We start from the raw sequence: 20,638 nt of genomic DNA on the forward strand, positions 1-20,638 counted from the left end.
ATACCTTAATATATCTTAGAGTTGCATCCAAAAATTATTAACATTTTTAATTGATCCGCCTTACAATCAATACTTTGTGTCTCTAAAACCACAAAAATATTTATAGTAATGACTTAATGAAAAAGCACAAAATATTCACATTTGAGGACCAGGAATTTCAATTATATTAAACTATGATAAAAGTTCAGGGTTTAGATTATCTTTCTATATTTCAACTGATCCTTTTATGTTTGAGCCATGATTCATCTCCTCAAGACTTTTACTTTTGGTCAATCAAATGTAAAAAATGTAAAAACTGATTTAACAATAAAATCCCTCAGACTTTCCACTATTGTACAGCAGCCAGCAAGACAATGAAGTCCTGTATACTGTCACATACAGTGGGGCAAAAAAGTATTTAGTCAGCCACCAATTGTGCAAGTTCTCCCATTTAAAAAGATGAGAGAGGCCTGTAATTTTTATCATAGGTATACCTCAACTATGAGAGACAAAATGAGAAAAAAAATCCAGAAAATCACATTGTAGGATTTTTAAAGAATTTATTTTCAAATGATTGTGGAAAATAAGTATTTGGTCAATAACAAAAGTTCATCTCAATACTTTGTTATATACCCTTTGTTGGCAATTACAGAGGTCAAACGTTTTCTGTAAGTCTTCACAAGGTTTTCACACTCTGTTGCTGGTATTTTGGCCCATTCCTCTATGCAGATCTCCTCTAAAGCAGTGATGTTTTGGGGCTGTCGCTGGGCAACACAGACTTTCAACTCCTTCCAAAGATTTTCTATGGGGTTGAGATCTGGAGACTGGCTAGGCCACTCCAGGACCTTGAAATGCTTCTTACGAAGCCACTCCTTCGTTGCCCTGGCGGTGTGTTTGGGATCATTGTCATGCTGAAAGACCCAGCCACGCTTCATCTTCAGTGCCCTTGCTGATGGAAGGAGGTTTTCACTCAAAATCTCACGATACATGGCCCCATTCATTCTTTCCTTTACACGGATCAGTCGTCCTGGTCCCTTTGCAGAAAAACAGCCCCAAAGCATGATGTTTCCACCCCCATGCTTCACAGTAGGTATGGTGTTCTTTGGATGCAACTCTGCATTCTTTCTCCTCCAAACACGACGAGTTGAGTTTTTACCAAAAAGTTCTATTTTGGTTTCATCTGACCATATGACATTCTCCCAATCCTCTTCTGGATCATCCAAATGCCCTCTAGCAAACTTCAGACGGGCCTGGACATGTACTGGCTTAAGCAGGGGGACACGTCTGGAACTGCAGGATTTAAGTCCCTGGCGGCGTAGTGTGTTACTGATGGTAGCCTCTGTTACTGTGGTCCCAGCTCTCTGCAGGTCATTCACTAGGTCCCCCCGTGTGGTTCTGGGATTTTTGCTCACCGTTCTTGTGATCATTTTGACCCCACGGGGTGAGATCTTGCGTGGAGCCCCAGATGGAGGGAGATTAGCAGTGGTCTTGTATGTCTTCCATTTTCTAATAATTGCTCCCACAGTTGATTTCTTCACACCAAGCTGCTTACCTATTGCAGATTGTTTTCCCAGCCTGGTGCAGGTCTACAATTTTGTCTCTGGCCTCCTTTGACAGCTCTTTGGTCTTGGCCATAGTGGAGTTTGGAGTATGACTGTTTGAGGTTGTGGACAGGTGTCTTTTATACTGATAACGAGTTCAAAAAGGTGCCATTAATACAGGTAACGAGTGGAGGACAGAGGAGCCTCTTAAAGAAGAAGTTACAGGTCTGTGAGAGCCAGAAATCTTGCTTGTTTGTAGGTGACCAAATACTTATTTTACCGAGGAATTTACCAATTAATTCATTAAAAATCCTACAATGTGATTTCCTGGATTGTTTCCCCCATTCTGTCTCTCATAGTTGAAGTATACCTATGATGAAAATTACAGGCCTCTCTCATCTTTTTAAATGGGAGAACTTGCACAATTGGTGGCTGACTAAATACTTTTTTGCCCCACTGTATGTGTGGTTTACCTTCATATTCTCCTTCCCACTCATGCTGTCAGGAAGAGCAGTATGAGATCATGCAGGTATAACGCAACAGTCACTGAGTGTATGTTTGTATTTCTGTTAACAATCACACATGGAACAGATCTATAATGTGGAAGCAGAGATACAGGGCTGATAGTTGAAGTCTTGAAGGGAAAAACAAGAAGGTTTTTCAATTCCAACAGTAAGACAGCATGGGAAAATATCTCATCAAAAAGTGTGCATAAATATATTGAAGGGCAATAAAAGTGCATTAGATGAACACAATTCCATGAGGTAAGTATGTGAAGTGTGAATTAAGAACCTGAAATCACGTAGTCTGCAACATAAAAAGCATTCCCACAAATATCCCAAAAAGAAGAACACCACATCCAATATATGTATACACGCAAATATACACTCAGAAAAGAGGTCAAAGAATCAAACACACAACCTTGCCCCACAATCACACATGACATTATTATTTGACAGAGCAAGCAACAAATGGACATGGAGCCATCTTTTTATACCCACATATGCATCCGCACACTCAATAAGCATTTGACTTTAGGCAGGGAGTGGTCCCTTCCAACAACACTAAGACAGGAAGTTCCTTCCTCCTGAAGCCAGCCAATTAAAACACAGCGTTTGGTGGTGAAGGTTCCATTAGGAAGTCCCATGCTCCCCTGTGCACTCTCAGCTCCTCACACGACATGCTCTGTTTTTTCCTGCCTGTCAATGCCAGGAACCCATTATGGAGCAGTGGTGGGGTTATAACGCAGGGGAACAATGTAAGGATGGACCTGGCCATTGTTTCTGAACGTTGTTACTTGAGAGATATCCGGTTGTTGAACTTTATTTCTGGATGAGGTAAAGAGGAGGAACTTGTTTTAAACTCTACCTGAAGACATGATTGTTTAAATGGTCTTAACTCAGTGTAAACTGCATATGACCTTTATTCTTTAAGGTTCACACCAGGGTTAAGTTACGTTATCATCTTTTAGTAGGGTCGTTTTTGATGTTGAGAGTTGTTTATTTTGTGCTATCAAAGAAACTCTGGCATCCAAGCTGTTGCTGCCACCAGATACTGTTTTAACAATTTGAATCATACTATGAGTTGGAAGTCGAATTAAACCTGTATTATACACAGCAATAGCTAAAAGTTAATCACAGAAACATCCAAAACTACTAAAACAGTATTTAAAACAAAACTGGTTGGGGTCTACTTCCATACCAGAAGCTACAGAACAAGGGAAAGCCTTATTGTTCCTCTAAACTCCATTGTGCCTCTTTCTATGAACGGCAGCCCACCTCGATGACCCTTGTCCAGCTAAACTCACCCACTCACACATCATCTATGGAAACAGTACACACAAAAACACACGCACTTTTGTTGATCTCAGCAACAATGCACACTATACAGCATAACCCACTCATATAAGATCAGAAGTGCCCGATTTTTAACAGAAGTTGGAAACACTTTCAGATTTCAGCGGGAAACAGTGGCGTTTACTGACAAATTAATGAAAAAAGGATCAGATAAGATATGACACGATAAACATTAAAAGCATTGACATCCAAAAGGCTAACTTGAGAGACGGATGTGTCCTCCACTATCACTCACAAGAAAATAGGAGATGACTTTTGAAGAACGCATAGAAGAAATGATGTCTTTGGACACTATAAAAGCAGTTGCAATAAAACTGAAATAAATACAGGTTTATTCACTGATAGCCCACCTGCAGTGCTCCTCTCTGGCCTTTGAAGAGATGCATCTGGTTGGTTATATATTCTGCATAAAGCTTTATCAGCTAGTGGTTGAAGTGGTGATGGTGATCAATAGGAATAACACAACTAAGCCTGTGTGATGAAAAGAATCATGCAAAACCAAGGACATGACTCATTAACGTTGAAATCATACAAAAGGTGTATGTGATGACAGCTCTTTGACAGATCAGAAGCATTGTTTTTTACAACTTGTGCTGTCACTTAAAAGGCTGAGTTAACTGCCATTTTCTGTAATCAGCTACTTTTGCTTTGCTCTTTTTGGGCAACTAAATGAAATGATCAATCTTAACCCTTACAGTAGACCAGCTATACACTTTGGACAGATAATGCTGAGTCGTCATCAGTCATTTGTTCATTTAAATGACACTGAACCTAATGACTTTAGGGTTTGCCGAGAAAAATCCAAACAATAGTGCAGTGAGTACAGATTCTGTAGTAAGACTATGCCTTGCTCAGTTTTAAGCCAGCTGTCATTCCTTTAAACTGAATATTTGCTTTCAGGGCAAAGAAAGATATGTACCTACCCTGGCAATGACTTCAATGCTGGCAGCAGTACAGAGAACGGGCTGGATCGACCTCAGTCTGAGCACGAGCCTGCTGCTCCACATGTAACCCAGCCTTAAATACACTTCGTACAGGATCCACAGGGGAAAACTCTTATAGTGATCATGTCTGGGTGTAGTGTAGTACAGTTATAATACCCATCTTAATTGTATTTTTATTTTTTCTTTGGCAGATGGCCCTCTAACTGCAGGACCAACCAAAGGCCAAAGTGCTGACTATGCCATGCTGATGTCTACAAACACTTTATTTGTCAAAGGTAAGTTAAGTGTCACGCTTTAATCAAATACAAACATTTCTAATTTTGAAGTGGCCCATTTGAAGAAAGTTTAAAGAAAAAGCTATAAGATTAATTATATTTAAACTATATAAAAATAAATTTGTTCTGACTGGGTACTTTGAGAATTTCTCCTTTTACTTCTTCCCTACCTAATAACCCACCTGAGACCCACAGTGCCACTTCATCTGAACGTCTGCAAAGTCCCACTGTTCCCTGAAGTTGTGCAGGCTGTGGGAAGCTGTTGTGCACAGAGCAGATGTGCTGCTGGCATAGAGCATACACACACCTCCAGCACGATGTGAACTCTCCCTTCTGCTGACAGTGATAGGAGAGGAGAGGAGCCCACCTCTAGCTTTGGGATACCAACATGGTGAGGGAAAAAGCTGTGAAAGCATGGCACAGCTGAGGCATAGAGTGTCAACACAGAATGAGATTAGTAGTGCTATCCCTAGGCGTTCGCTCAGCTGGTGTGTGTCTGTGAGCCTGCTGACTCCTGGCTCTCATGTATCTGTGTGTTCCCAGTGAGGGGTTTTTGGCTTCATCGACTGACACTCACTGAGAGTTTAGGGAGTCCCTCTCCCACAGCACAGAAAAGAAGCCCTACGCTCCTTAACCCAGGCTCTACAACTTGTTCTAAGAAAGAACATGGTTTTTTTTGCAAAACTAGAATTACTGTAAAGATACATTTTTTAAAACCCAAGTTTGTGTTGTTTCTCCATGGCTAGAATTAAAGTACACTTTCAAGTAGGACTTTCCGAAAGCTCACACACACCATAACAGTTTTTTTTTTTCTGGCTGTGTTTTGTCTTTGCAGTGCATTTTTTGGTTCATTAGGAATAGTTTTGGTAACCAACACATTCCCGCTGTGTGGGCCAACAGAGGTATTTACAGGTTCAGAGAAGCTTCAGGAGAAGTCAGTGGAAGTGAAAGTCTGGAGATCACGAACCACATGGGAGCACCGGGCACTCGGCCAGTCCAGACAGAGCACAGCCTGGCATCAACTAGCACCGGCCAACTTCACACACGCTCACACACACGCCATGCACATTACTGCCCATCTTGCTTTCTGAGAAAACAACCTGCAGCATACTGCGCCAGACACATCCCTACAAAGTCTGAGTGAAGGAAACGTGTGATGTACCATGTGGTTTGTGTTGTTGCTGACAGCTAACTTTAGATGACTAATTAGAATAATTACCATCAGGACAATCACATACCCAAAGCAGCGTGTGTTTATTCAGGCTGTGAAGTGATGGCGTAGCATGTGAACAGAGTGTTCTGTGCTTTACTCTGTATCAGAGCAGCCATCCCAAGATCCTCAGTGGAGTGGCTACAGATTCTGGGTGGGCCCAGTGCAGTGTGTGTGTGTGTCTGCTCTGTGCTTCAATTCACTTTACATCAGATTAAGCTGCTAAGCCTCAAGTACAGAGTTCTACCTAAGGATGGTCCCTAATAGACTGGTTTCCACTGCAAAACCAAACTGAACTACTTAACTGTTCATCACAATTACTTTAAACCAGATAATAATTGTTTTCCCTTCTCTAGGTGATTATACACCGATGGTTTGATTCTTCAGTGCAACCCGGGTAAGAATCCAAACCTTTGTTAGATGTGATCCCCTCTCTATTTAACTCTACATTTAATCTTTCACCAACTAATATAAATCACCGAAATGCCCCAAAAATATCTCCAAAATCAGGGGTTCACTTTAGTTTTAAACACACCGAGGGGGAGATAAATGTCATCGCCTATTTCTATGGAGAAAATGTGTGTTTGGAATATTATATGAGATTTGGGATTTTTTTTAAAGCTATCCATAACCTTGAATATTCCTGCTGTATGTGTTGAGCTAATAATAGTTTGTCTGTTATCGTTTCTTGAAGAGTTGACATTTCAAAGATACATGCTTTCATCAGACAATGACTATTTGCAAATTGCATATCATGGCAGGGTTACAGTGAATGCATCTAGCAGCCACCAGCATGAGAGCTGGTATGAGTCACCTCTCTGCACCTCCAAGAAAATCACACTGACACACAAACACATATTCAAAAATAAACACACTAACAGTAGGAGACTGTACGCTAATGTGAGTCCGCCAGATCTCTGAGGGCAGTGAGTGTTTCTGTGTGTGTATGAATTAAAATGTGGCCTTTAACCTGAGCATGGATGGAGAGTTATTAATGTCAGTGAATACAGCATCAAACACACACTCACACACAATGTGAAACCCTGTAAACATGCCCCATGTAACAGGAACACTTTGCCTTTTTAATGTTGTGTAGCTGCGGTTATCCAACCAACCATGGACAATGGTCCGTGGCAGGCGGGCAGAGCAGTGACCAAGACTAACTGAGAATACATGCACACCATAAAAGAGCAGAGATGGAGAGAGACAGGGAGGTTTCGCAAAAAACAGAGAGAGAAATGAAGGGATTGCAAGAGAAGCTAAGATGTGGAGTGAGTGCCTGCAGATCGCTAGGATGCAACCATGCAAATGTTGAATATACAGTATGAACCCTCTAAACAACAACTATCTCTCCCTATTTCTTCCAGCTCCATCCACTGTCTGGTTAGCATGCATTCTACTGTATGTGAATAAACATATGCATATGTGCACCAGCTGAAAGACATTAGTCAGGCCAGAAGGGAATTCATCTAAAACCCTGTCCAGCTCAAATGCCTCAGAGAAGGGATCAACGTGATAAAGAGACGTAAAAGACAAACAAACAGATAAGGATATCCCCTTTGTCATTATGTTTGTAAGCATGTGCACAAATATGTACGTGCATGCCTCACTCCCAGCATCTGATTACCACGCAGATACACATATATCTGACAAAATAAACATGAGAGAGAGCACGCAGAGAGAAAGATGATCACAGCATGGTTGGTTTGTATATAAATGTGTGTTGGTTTGAAAACGTAGAATCAGCTCAATAATGACATTCAAATGAACTGCAAACAGAGATAAGAAAATAGAGCACAACACATTTTACATTGTAAGAAAAGGAAGAGCAGGGAATGAATGAATATAATAACTGACACAACACACTTCATGATAACACAGTACATAGGAGAGGATGAGAAAGGAGGGACACAAAAAAAAGGATGAGAAAGAGAAAATGAGAGCAAACCAGTAAAATAAAGAAAATAGCAAAAAGTGCAGCACATCTATCCTTGCCTTACCTCTGCAGCTGCGTGTGGTATCCTTTGGGATCAAAAAACGTTGGGAGAAAACATAAGCTTCAAGCACCACTACAGATTCCCACCGTCTGGCTCTTTCCAAAGTTATATACATATATTTGTATCTACCAGGCAAACTCTTCAGTCCACTGGGATATGATATGATATCTACCTGCGTGGGTTTGTGAAAATGTATCCTGGATGGTGATGAATAGTGGTGAGCGAAAGGAGAGTACTACGCTAGAGGGCAGACAGACTGGCTGAAACAAGAGAGCATAGAGCAGAGAGCAGACTGAGTAGGATGCAAGAGTTACCGCTTCCCAACATCAGAGCGGCTGGGCTGGATACACCCACTTCGTCAGCATGCATCAAATGGGAGTTGCTCAGATGCTCTAAAGTATGCAGAGAGAATAAGCGAGAGAGAGAGAGAGAGAGAGAGAGAGAGAGAGAGAGAGAGAACGGAGAAATCCTCCTGATCTGATATGCATATGCATGCGAGGTTATGCACACTTGCATACACTCATACAGGATCTCATTAACCCGCTTTTCCTGGCTGATATGAGGCACCCTCTCTCAACTCCACAGAGTCTGTGTGAGATGTCAGCCGGGGCTCTCTGTGAAAAGAAATACTCTGTCTGATAGGAAAGCAGAGCAATAACAGTCTTAGTTGCAAAAAAGCCCTGTGCTCACAAGTTGAAGAGCTTTAAAAAAGTTAATTAACTTCATAAAATACTGGATATTTTCAACCCTTCAGGGTTCTAAAACTCCTTCAAACTCAAAGATCTGAGATGGAATTAATCACTTCTATGTCTAAAGTCGCGCAATAACCTGCAATGATGGCTCACATCTATACATAACCTCTATATGAGATGATATAGACAATAAATGTTCAAATAATTACAAAAATAGTTCATCATTTTGGGGTTGATAATCAAGCAATTTGCATTTGATGGTTTTTGCTTCTTAGATGTAAGTAAGGACACTGCATGTGTCTTTTTGTATTTTGTTTTCGTGTTAAATACCCTTTGCTCTTGGGCACTAAGTGATTAATTGAGAAAAGGAAAAGTTTTACATTTTCTAAAGTATGTATATATTCTTTCTTATAGAGAGATAAATGAGAAGACTGAAACCACTCTTATATCCATATGAAGCTATAGCCCGCAGCCAGCTTACTAAGCTTGGACTAGAGGTAGGAGCAAACTGCCGTACCCTGCAGGCCTGCAAAAAAACTAAAAAAAGAAGGCACGCTTGTGTGTAGAGAGGGGTCTGTTGTTGAGAGGTAAACTCAATTCGACTTCAGGGCATGTTTCTCATTCTTGGAGTGCAGCATAGCCTGTCGCTCAACATGCTTTCATTTTCCCTCCAGTGTTCCTCTCATGGGGGAGACGATGGGTGGATGCCGGAGGAAGGGGTGTTTTGTGTCATGGGCGAGGACTTTGAGCGGCCAACCTCTGCTGGTCTGGCAGTGAGAGCTCAGTGCCTCCCGGGACAAAGCCGGCCTTGATAAAGGCATACTCTATTGCTTGGTGCATGGAGAATGGTCCTCATTACTCCTTCAGGTTAGGGGTTACATTCCTGTGGGGTCTGCCAATAAGTGACAATATCTTTGTAATGTTTGCAATCACATTAGTGGCAGTTTGTCTAAATTAAACTAGGAACAGGTGGATGTTTTCCTTTTCTTCAGTAGCTCACGTCCTCTGAAAGTCTCAATGAAGTTTAGGAACAAGTTTTTCAGGAAGGGTAAATCTCTGTTACCATTTCATTTTCTCGAATCCGTCCAATGACCTTGTTCAGTGACAACGCTGTTGCATCCAGTGTAATGCAATAGCCAATCAAAAGCAGGCATTGCGTTGATTTCACACAGCTTAGGACATGCATGGCACAGAATCTGCCTTGTTCAGAGTACGGGGAAAAATGCTCCCCTTGAAAAAATGATGTTATCAGGGGGTGATGAGGGAAGTGAGGCACAGTAATCCCTTTTTTATAATGCATCTCCTGATAGGGCTTTAGATGGGATGCAAGAGAACATAACATCTCTCAACTGGATAAATCGACTGTGTACTAAATCTGTAAGGGAATTTATTTCAGTAAAGAATTATTAAACATCATACGTGGGATATAAGATCATTCCAACCCTATCAAAACTGAGATATGGTTTTCTGGTACTAATTTAGTAAAGATAAACTGTTGAAAGTCAACCCATAACTGGAGATTGCAAAGATCACCTATTCTGTGATAACATGCTGTAGCACCATCAGTACCACTAACATATTGTGACTCGAATTTAATCCCATCCACTACTGTAACAGCATTATAACTGCAACATCACTTGATCGCCAAGCCAGAAAATATATAGAGTGGATTCTGGAAGCTGAATATCCATCGATACATCTGTGCTGCTGACCAAGCAGCCACTCTGCAGCAGTGGCAGCAGCAGCAGCAGCAGCGGCGGCTCGTCCTGCATACATCGTGTTGACAAATGCCCATACTGTCTGTATGCAATAAAACGACACACCTGTCCTTTCCTTTTTGGGGTACATTCAATTGCTGCGAATCAAACCGTATGATAAAACGCACGCCAGCAACAACACTCTGTAGACCTACTATAATTAAATCAGTACAACTGGTAGGCTCCGTAATCCGAAACAGAGATTCGGAAGGGCACTCTCTCTGTACGACATTCCTAGGTGTGTAGTTTATTTATACACGCAGAAAGCTTGGAAATCGTAAATAGTATCTTACCGTAACATTTGCGGAAGGGTAGCCTCTGCTGCCTGTCAGATGAAGAGATGCTCCAGTGGAGGAGGGAGTGATGCTGGATACTTTAACCTTAATTTATATGAACAATGTCGCCCCCTGCCGGTTGATAGTGAACACTGCTCTTTAAAACCGATTGTAACCGTTCACGGTTACGAGCTGTTTTGTTCAATGTGTTTATGTAAAATACATGTATTTATATGTATGCTTGACTGTAATCAATTTATAGTGTGGAGTAAGTGTTTACACATGCGTCTCAATAATGTAAGACGCATAAACTTATTTTTTAGGTTGAGTTCGGCGGAAGAATTGTTGTCAATTGTACCGAAATATAAGCTTAAATTCGTTTACTCTTTTCAAAAAAGAAGTGGACTTTTTTTGTTATGCGTGTAATAGATAATGTATAAGTAAGCACTGCAGTTAAAACTTCCAAAATGATAAATGAACTGCAATTCAATGCCATTACAAAGATGTTCCTCTTTATTTGTAGTTTGATGTGACGCTTTATTAATTTGGAGATCATGTGATGATTCATGTGGAATCAACTACTTGGTCACTTTTAATTTGTATAAACAATTTAGAACAGCCGGTGTTGTTCGATCTAACTTAATGCAGCTTGACGGGGGACTACAAAAATGGCGCTTGAAACTGACCATCGGGTCCTAAATTAAATAGGTGACTAAATATAAGACTGCTTTATAAAGTCTGACTCTTGCTAGTTATATGTTTTTAATCAAGTTTATGCACATTTAAAAGCGTCACATATGCCTCAGCTATACATTTAATATCAAGGAGTGGCTGTTCATTTGATATTGTTGACGAATGCTTAGTTTTTCGTGTCGGTGTTTCACCGGCAATCTACCCGACAGTGGGTCTACCTTCAGGAAAAAGCGGCAACTTCTGCTGCTGCTTCGTGTGTATCGCCAAACACTCTCTAAATATCTCGGTGTAAATATCTCTAAGACTGGATATTTCGTGAAATATATTACACTTCTATCAGGAATGACTCATCCAGGTAAACGCAAAATAGCTGCAGACACTGTAGGGATTTTCAGAGTTAGTTTTGTGTAAGTGAACTGTTAGAAACGGCGTGCTGCTGTTTTCTCCTCCCACTTCTTCACCGTTTTGACCCAGTTTTGTGGCTATGTTGTCAAGTGCAGCTTATTGCGTGCTATAATCACGCCATTGCTAATTCCTAACGCTTATAAAGTGACGATTTCTCATGTAAACAGTTACATTTCAAATGTAAATAGAGGCACAGTAAGTTAGCGTTAGCCAGCTAATATGTTAAATAATGCGTTATTCCTCTGGTAGCCGTGTTGGACTTTCGTAAACCAGAGATGTCTTGGTTAAAATGTTCCACCCAGTCGGTTGTAGTTGCATAACTGCGCAGTGTTACTTTCGTTCTCGTTGAACTCTGATGGCGCCCACTGAAATTAAACAGTTTGTTTTTCTTTTTACCAGTGAGGTGCGCTGTTGCTTCTCTGTAGAAGAAAATCTCCTCCTCAAGGTGACACTACCTGAAGAAAGATGCCAGGTCTGCAGGGGGAACATGCTGCGGTGGGGAGCCCGGTGAAGAAGAGCAAACTGTCTCTGAAGTTCCTCCAGAAGAAAGAAACCAAACGGGCTCTGGATTTCTCTGAACCTCAAGCAGATGAGCCCAAAACAGTTGACCAAGTGGAGCCTGAAGCGAGGTGCGTGTGGGCTGTGAATTTGGTTTTATTATTGTATACAAAGTTCAAAACAGTCTTTACTACCAGACATTTTGTTGATTTTGAGATACAACCATGAGAAAAACTGCAGGGATGTTTGATGATGTTTGTCTCATTTAATTTAATACTCTGTTGTCTTCTCCACTGTGCAGCAGCTGTGATCAGGTGGTGCCTGGTCCTTCTCCATGTCCAGCCTCACCTGGCCTTCTCCTGTCGTCCGATAAGAGGGAGACCGTGGTGCCATTTGTGGGGCTCAACAACCTGGGCAACACCTGTTATTTGAACAGCATCCTACAGGTGGGGCCTCCCCAGAGACAGAATGGACGTATATCGTTCATGTATGAATGTAACACGGTTAGAAAGGATAATGCTTTACACATTTAAGTGTATGACTCAACTCAGTAGAACCAACCAGGAGCGTAATTTATATTTGAAAACAGTCTCTTTTTATCTCATGAAATGCAGTTTCTTTTAGAAAACATGCAAAATAGAAGATATTCACAAAAATAAACGGTGATGTATTTCATCCGACCATCATCATGGATTTCATTTTGTTTTGTCATAAAATAAATCAAGTCATAATATGTAACGTAAAGATACAGGCCCTGTCATGCATAAAGAATTATAAACCAGCTACCAAGAATTAATTTATGAAAACCAAATGACTTTCTTGTCAGTAAGACTAAAGCTCACTATTAACACTGTCACATTAGCGCAATACAACCTGGAGCTGCTCAGCAGTGCCATGTTTCAAAGGGTCACTTGTTTCTATCTTCTAAAAAACCACAAGCAGGGATAATTGTCCATAAGTGTAAACAATTAAAATAATATTTGTTCAGATGGATACTTTTAAAATATGATTTTATGTCTGATTTCTCCTGCAGGTGCTGTACCACTGCCCAGGGCTTAGAGAAGGAATAAAGAAGCTGTATAACCTGTCGAAAAGTACGGACAAACCAAAGGAAGAAACAGATCAAATTGAAGAGGTTGGTACACTGAGATTTTTATCTTACAAAATGTATATCCAAGAACCAGGGCTTAAGCTTTGCACTTTAAATGTTAAGGCATTTATAAATAACACTGCACAGTGCTTTGTTACGATAGCAGTTGTAATTCTTATTTAACAATAATTATTTAGTATAATGAAGCTATTGTTTTATAATTTAATTTCTCTGCAGTCTGAAGATGTCTCTGAGGCTTTGCCGCCTCAACTTAAGCTCCTGGGCAGCTTCAACAGTCTGATAACATCGGTGCAGCAGCTGCAGTCCAGCTTCCTGCTAAACCCGGACAGCTTCACTGAAGGAGAGCTCGCTACACCCCCTCGGAAAATACTCCACACCCTCAGGTAATCATTTAGCATTTTAAATGATGCCCTGGCGGCTGTCTAAATTATGCTTTTTATAGTAAGATATTTCATTTCTAATCAAAGTGGTGTTTGTACACGCTGTAAACAACCACCCGGGTTTGAGCAATGTAAAGCCGACATCAACTTTCAGTCTACATATACCGATAGATGGTTTGGGAATGGATATTTCCAGCAGGAGAACCAATCAGAGCCTCCGATGGGGCTGACAATGAGGACATTATCTGTCAGAATCTAACACTTCTTATACAAGTCATTCAAATTGTTTAAAAATAAAATTGTACGAGTTATTTTCTTCAAGTAAACCAATTGTAACCTCACTCTGTGTGTTGCAGGCAGCTAAACCCCATGTACGAAGGCTATCTTCAGCACGACGCCCAAGAGGTCCTGCAGTGCATCCTGGGATACATCCAAGAGGCGTGTGACACCATCAGAAAGCAGTTAAAGACGGAGGATCCGGAGGAATCTGAGGTCAAACCTGAGAACGGTGTGGATTTGGGTTCCAGCAGCTCTGTTGCTGAATCTCCCGCAGAAGAGGACGGCCTAGTCAGCGGCAAGAGGAAGAGCGACACCGAAGTGGGAAATGCCAAAAAGAAGCCGAAATCCCTCAAGTCCAAGAAATCTGATGCAGTGGATAATAGACCCCTCACTCGTTCCAAGAGGAAGTCATCCAGTGACATCACAGTTGACAACGACCAAGACAAAGATGGAGAGGAGGATGCAGAGGAGGAAGTGATGAAGAAACTGACCCAGGAGGAGGAAAAAGGGAGTGACAGTGAGGGGAAAGGAGAGAAGGCTTCAAAAGAGGCCGAGGTAAAAAGAAAGAAAAGGTCTAAGCTGAGCTGGCTGAGGCCTTCTGGGAAACAACCAAGCATTTTCTCCAAGTTCCTCAGCGTGGGGAAGATCAGCTCTGTGAAGAACCAGAACAAACTGGAGCAGGAGAACAGCGAGGAGCAGAGCGCCAACGAGAGGAGCGGTGAGGAGAGAGCGGAGCGAAACCCGGCTGAAGACAAGAAGACGGTTAAACTTCAAGGTATGAGATCATTACTGTACAAGGAACAGGACGGGGGGTTTAAGAAGAGGAGCAAGATGACAAGTATGGATTTAATATAGGAAATCTATTCAGCCAGGTATAGGACATTTGGTAGAACTGATAAATGCCTCATAAACCGACAGATCGGTAACAGATTTGTACAATGTGCTTATAAACTTTGCATCCAAGAGGATTTATCTCCTTCACATTCCCCAGATTAAGCAGTTGAAGATAAAGTGAGCGACTGTTATTGTAATCAAATTATGTCGAGGCCTTTAAAAAACCTCTCCAAATATATCTGTTCATGTGCTATTCTTTTCTTCACTGTGGTCAAACTGTTGGAATGGAGGGTAAAAGAGTAAGACGGTTAAGATCCTGTTCATTTAATTTAGCCTTTGCCCAGTCACACAGCATCAGCAGTTTACCATCTTACTCTCGGCGTGCCCCCTCATAGCAAAATGACGATTTCCCCTCGAAATCTTTAAAGTGATGCCAGAAAACATTATCTCTGTCCGTCAAAAACAGTATAATTATAATTACTCCAAAAATATGAATATTGTGTCAAATAGAGCGTCAGACGGCACAGACAGCTTTGTTTTTACAGCAGGCTTACACTGGAACTGTGATTTCTGAATCAGATCGTTTCTTTAAGTCCTTTTTTCTGTAGAGGAGGTAAAAAAAGAGGTGCAATATATGACTCAGCAGCTTTGAGATGTGAAGAAATCTATTTTACGCTTCTCTTTTTTTGCTGGAAAGTGGGCGGGGCCATCATTTTGGTGCCCTATGCTGTATTTTTCTAGACAAAACCACTGGTTCATTTGTGACTGCAGACATAAATACCTCTGTGTGTGTGATCTCCAGAGGGGCTGAACCTGATGGAGCAGCTGTTCCAGGGCCGACTGGTTCTGAGGACGCGCTGTCTGGAGTGTGAGAGCTTCACCGAGAGGAGAGAGGACTTCCAGGACATCAGCGTCCCCGTGATGGACGAGGAGCCAAGCAGCCCAGACGACCTCTCTGAGGGTGAGGGGCCCTTCAGCTTCCTTTTATATACCAACTCTTTGCACTCGTTCCAAAAGGAAGTCCCTCTGCCATGATTGGTTTAAAGCTCTAAGCGTGGGTAGAGTTTGTAATGACCTAAAATCAGTCCAGAGGTTTTCTTTGAGGTCAGGTTCCACATCACGATTCAGATGAAGTATAAGGCATTTAATGAGTGATATCCTGTCTCCTCACAGTCTCTCCTGATCCCAAACCCGAGCTGAAGACTCTGAAATGGGCCATCGGTCAGTTTGCGTCGGTGGAGCGGATTGTCGGCGAGGACAAATACTTCTGTGAGACGTGCCACCACTACACGGAGGCCGAGAGGAGCCTGCTGTTCGACAAAACTCCTGAAGTGATCACCATTCACCTGAAACGCTTCTCTGCCAACAGCTACGAGTGAGTTCCCTGAGGCTGCGACCTGAGGAACTGTTTACTAACAATGTTTGATAAACTATACTAAGACTTTCTGGTGGCTTGAAATATTGTGATATTTTCTTAAGAAATAAAATAGGATTTATTGAATATTTATATATATTATATATATATATTTTTTAAGAAATATGACATACTATACTTGGTACTAAAATATTAAGACTTACAAATTGTACTACGTTTGGTAGTGTTTATTATGACACTTTCATGACACACTTGTATTGTCATTTATTTACAGCGTACAATTGTTTTGACTTTTCTGAGGTTTTCGTGGCATTTAATTTAACATTTTTGGATGTACATAAAATAATAAAATGTACTTTACTTCTACCAGTACAGGTGGGGTAGTGTGCTGCTGATGGAAATAGAACACAATAGGTGTTAAAATCTATGGAAAGATACTCGCTACTCAATTTGCTTTCACCCCCCAGTTTATGAAAGTGCCTTGTGTTAATAATCAGACTTTATTTTTCTGTAACCCGATGTTGGAACAAAAGAGTTGAATACAGCGACATGATCCTGATACACGATGTGTTTTAAGCCCCATCACAGCTATTAACCCCTCTCCCTTTCCCCCTCCTAGTTTGGACCCGTATGCTGGGCTGTCCAAAGTGAACACCCCCCTGCAGACCCCTCTCACCCTCTCTCTGGAGGAGTGGTGCACCCGGCCTTCGTCCACTAAGGGTCAGCGCTATCAGCTGTTCGCCGTGGTCATGCACAGCGGCATCACCATCAGCAGCGGCCACTACACCGCCTACTGCCGCATGTCCGACCTGAGAGACGTGAAGCTGTGGGACCGAGAGGAAACGGGGGAGGAAGAGGAGGAGAAGGACACGAGGGTGAAGGAGGAAGTGCTGGACTTCGACGATGGAGAGGTGTCTTTCAGCCTGAATGCAAGGGGACAGAGAGGGGCCAGTTTGGCTGGCAGCAAAACAGGAGGGAAGAAGCTGTCAGAGGGGGGGGTCGGGCTCCTGGGGGGCCAGAGGAGTCTGTCCAGTTGTGACATTGGGAGCGGCGGCAAACGCACAGAGAAATCCTCCAGCAGCGGAGCCACTGAGGGGTCCAAGCGGAGGAAACCCGTCAGCAGCCTGGCCCAGAATACTGAAGCAGGACTGAGCAAGGAGACTTCCTGTGGGGGGGCGGGGGCCACAGGGCAGCACGCGCTGAACAACCTCCTGGAGTACGAGGGCAAATGGATGCTGTTTGATGACTCTGAGGTGCGTCTGTTTGAGGAGGTGGACTTCCTGCAAGCCTGCTCTCCAGAGACATCCTCCTCCTCGACTCCTTACCTGCTGTTCTACAGAAGGATGCCCGAGCCCTAAAGTCATCACACTGTTTACTCCGGGGGGGGGGACACAGACAGACAGACAGACAGACAGACAGGCTTTTTGGCAGCCGAGCACCCAGACAAAGTACATTTGTGTTTCGCAATACTATAGACGGTGCCAATCATACTGTGGCTGCCATGGTAACACCTGAACTGAAGACACTTTCACAGTCAGGACGCTCCTCACACAGCGACACATGGGAACTCATTTTTTCTGTTCCGTCATTACTTTAGCCTTTTGAGCCTTTTTTTACGTTGGGATGTGCCCCGTCTTAACTTTTTTAATTTCCTGTCATGTCTCCAATGTTCTTATGTTTCTCAGTTATTGAGTTTGTATGGTCCCTTTTTTACAAATTTAAAAAGCACTTTTGAACTCAACTCTATTTGAATGATAACACGTTGAGAATGAATTTTCTATCTGGATACTTTTCTAAAATTTGTAGAAGATAGAAGTCAGTGCTGTGTATTTGGAATCAATAATTCAACTAAAGAAAATAAGACGCAGATATCGTTATTATTCGCTAGGCAGTACAGAAAATAATCATGAAGTTACAGATAACTATGGCCTGAAAGATCTGTTTTGCACTGATTCTGTAAGATTTATTTTTAACATATCTAAAGGCTGAAATGATAGTCATCTAAGCTAATACATCCTATAGTTTTGGACTTGTGGCAGTTAGTTATAGCATTTTAAAATAAAAAAACAAGGAAATGTTAAGTCAAGCTAAACGCAGGATGCTGCACGCCTCACTCGGCCCCGACATCACAAACGTATTCAAGGAGCCATTTCAGAGTGAAGATGCAGGAAAAGAAAAAAATGATCTATAAATCAGCTACCCAGATTTTTTGCAAGATCGATTTAAGATATAAAAACTGCCTCATTCATTTCTAATTTAGAGTGTAACAATTTTCTTGAATGTGCAAATCAAGCCCTGAAATCTTCATCTGTTTTAAACGGGTATGTTTCCTGATTTAGAGAAAAGCAGTCGGAATTCCAGTGAGGCTTGGTCAGCATAAAGGAAAATAATATTTTACATGTAAGCCAAAACATTTTAACTGCTATCAGACAAGAATGGGAGTTCAGCGCCAGATTTAAAAGATAAAGAGTAACGCCTTGATTGCAAGCCTCTGAGTTATGGATCGGATAGCTTTGTAAATTCATATTTGCTTCTCAAACTTGTGAATCTGTTTCTGCGAACACTCAAAACAAAAACAGGTCTCATTGTTTGTGCTCCAGTGTTTTGTCAAGTATCTCTTTGTGTAATATTTAAGTCTAGTTCCATTATACAGGCAAGGTAACATCTTTCATCTCAGGTTCTACAGAGTGTTTCTAAGTCCGTGGTTTCAGGGATTCAATCAGTTCTTAAGCTCGGTGAGCAGCAGGGTGTATTTCAATATAAATCATATATTCATGGGGACGTTTTGGGATATAACAAAGTGCTTACAGATCTGGTTTAATATAATGTGACAGCAGCGTGTGTGTGTGGTCTCTCTAAACCTCATCCAGCTGTGATATATTAATGTTGACATGCTCCTTCTATAAGCAATAAACTTTTTACCTTCATGTTTTCTGTCCGTTGAAACTCTGTTACCCGCAACACAAAGATTCCCAGCACACACCCAGCTCAACATTAAAATATTTATTTTGTAAAATATTTAAAATAAACAAAACTACATAAAATTATACAAGGATGTTCAAAGTACCTAACTTTAAAAACATTCTTTCAACTAAAATGGTAATAAAGCATCATGATAAATAATGGTACCGTTTTTTGCATGTTTTTTCCTCCCGTCCCGTTCTGAATCACATAAACGTTCAAGTTGTAGAATGCATTGCTACACCGTAATAAAGAAAGTGCACACATGAAATTGGATACAGATTTTTGACACACTAATATTCAAAAAGACACCTTGACTTTTAAAATTGTACCTTTCCTGCAGACTGTTTGGCAGAGGAATTATTTTTGGCACTTTAATTAACCAATAAAAGGAGTATTGTCTGCTTGTTAGTTTGCATCCAGCAGCTTTGTTGGGTTTAAAGGTTTACATTAGCTCTCATTGAGCTGAAGCAAGGGTTAAATACAAAGATGTGTCCCTTCATCTGACTAAGGGCCAGCAAAGAAAAATCCTAAATGCCAAGGTACCTCTTTAATCTTTCAGAACCACTTGTTCGTCTCTCTCACTGTGTAACAGTTTTTCTGTAAACAAATTAAGACACTGGAATTACGTACCAAGCTGCAACACTTTAGCCTTTCTTTTTAGCACGTTCTCCAAAACACTGACCAACCTTCAAAACACTCCTATTTACACTCAATAATAAATTAATATTGCAATTTGTCACGTGTGTGCATTCTTCATCTTCAAATGTCAAGCTTGCGAAGACTCATCCTGCTGAAGGAGTCCCTGGAAGTGAGAGAAAATATAAATGTTTTAATTTAGATAAATATCAGTCTTTTATCGGACAACCAAGTGATTTGAGGGAATAACTGATTCCAGCGCAGTGACCTAAGCATAGTCAGGCTGGCCTATCTGATATTTCCATTCCCATTTAAAAAAAATATATGGCTGGTGAGAATAACCGACTAAGGACGAAATTGTACGTAAATAATACAAGCACAGGACAGAGACGCAAAACAGCATCACAAAATGTAGTCTGAAAGTCCTGAACTACCTTGTCAAGCTGTCCGTTTGCTGCAGGATTTTTACAAAAGCAAAAACAAAGACTTGTTTAATTTCACAGCCAAAACAAAATGTAAAGGTTTATTCGGGGACCCTGAAGTTGAATAAAAGACCTTCTTAAAGAACCTTTCAATGTGTTTAAGGACCACCTAAACTGTCCTATTTTTTTATAAATACTTGGACCCCTGTATTAACCCAACATCTTTCGGCTCGAAAGGGTTGGTCAAAAAAAAGTCATAGTATAGTAGGATGAAAATAAGAGTCATAGTATAGTATGCTGAAGAAAAAGTCATAAAGCAAGTCTAAAAAATAGCACACAAAAAGTTCCGTCTGTCAAAAAAGTTATTTTATAGTATGTACAAAATATAAGACAGACAGAAAAGGTCATAGTATGTTGAGAAAAAAATCTGAAAGTCATTGTATTTTTAAAAAATATTGTAAAAAAAAAGTGATATAGTATGTTGAAAATACCTCCCAAAATTAAAAACATGCACT

The 20,638-nt window shown here is 41.1% G+C and overlaps 3 protein-coding genes across 4 annotated transcripts in view; 1 reads left to right on the forward strand and 2 right to left on the reverse strand.

Annotated features, from left to right (window-relative positions):
• The window catches only part of kank4 (KN motif and ankyrin repeat domains 4), a 64,065-nt gene extending 55,997 nt beyond the window's left edge, over positions 1 to 8,068 (reverse strand). The window contains exon 1 of the mRNA XM_063891780.1: positions 7,806 to 8,068. The gene's annotated coding sequence lies outside the window, so the exon portion shown is untranslated. The remainder of the gene's footprint in view (positions 1 to 7,805) is intronic.
• A 3,369-nt stretch (positions 8,069 to 11,437) lies between these two features.
• Positions 11,438 to 19,028, forward strand: usp1 (ubiquitin specific peptidase 1). 2 transcript variants are annotated; one of them, XM_063890958.1, is made up of 9 exons: positions 11,438 to 11,574; positions 12,024 to 12,253; positions 12,424 to 12,568; positions 13,156 to 13,257; positions 13,450 to 13,616; positions 13,970 to 14,667; positions 15,529 to 15,687; positions 15,900 to 16,101; positions 16,721 to 19,028. In XM_063890958.1, the coding sequence occupies exons 2-9, from the start codon at positions 12,090 to 12,092 to the stop codon at positions 17,457 to 17,459; spliced, it is 2,376 nt and encodes a 791-aa protein (XP_063747028.1). In that variant the 5' UTR covers positions 11,438 to 11,574; positions 12,024 to 12,089; the 3' UTR covers positions 17,460 to 19,028. The 2 variants fall into 2 exon arrangements, with proteins under 2 accessions (XP_063747028.1, XP_063747029.1); XM_063890959.1 differs by having other exon boundaries at positions 12,427 to 12,568.
• A 61-nt stretch (positions 19,029 to 19,089) lies between these two features.
• Positions 19,090 to 20,638, reverse strand: part of dock7 (dedicator of cytokinesis 7) — a 42,516-nt gene continuing 40,967 nt past the window's right edge. The window contains 1 exon segment of the mRNA XM_063890957.1: positions 19,090 to 19,867. Coding sequence (XP_063747027.1) covers positions 19,825 to 19,867 — 43 coding nt within the window. The 3' untranslated portion in view covers positions 19,090 to 19,824.

Source organism: Eleginops maclovinus, chromosome 9, assembly GCF_036324505.1.
Source record: "Eleginops maclovinus isolate JMC-PN-2008 ecotype Puerto Natales chromosome 9, JC_Emac_rtc_rv5, whole genome shotgun sequence".
NCBI lineage: Eukaryota > Metazoa > Chordata > Actinopteri > Perciformes > Eleginopidae > Eleginops > Eleginops maclovinus.

Excerpts from the sequence above, each read along its gene's own strand:
- usp1 (XM_063890958.1), top strand. The coding sequence starts at position 12,090 with ATGCCAGGTCTGCAGGGGGAACATGCTGCGGTGGGGAGCCCGGTGAAG. Across the intron at positions 13,258-13,449 it reads AAACAGATCAAATTGAAGAG|TCTGAAGATGTCTCTGAGGC; the intron begins GTTGGTACACTG and ends ATTTCTCTGCAG. Across the intron at positions 16,102-16,720 it reads TTCTCTGCCAACAGCTACGA|TTTGGACCCGTATGCTGGGC; the intron begins GTGAGTTCCCTG and ends TCCCCCTCCTAG.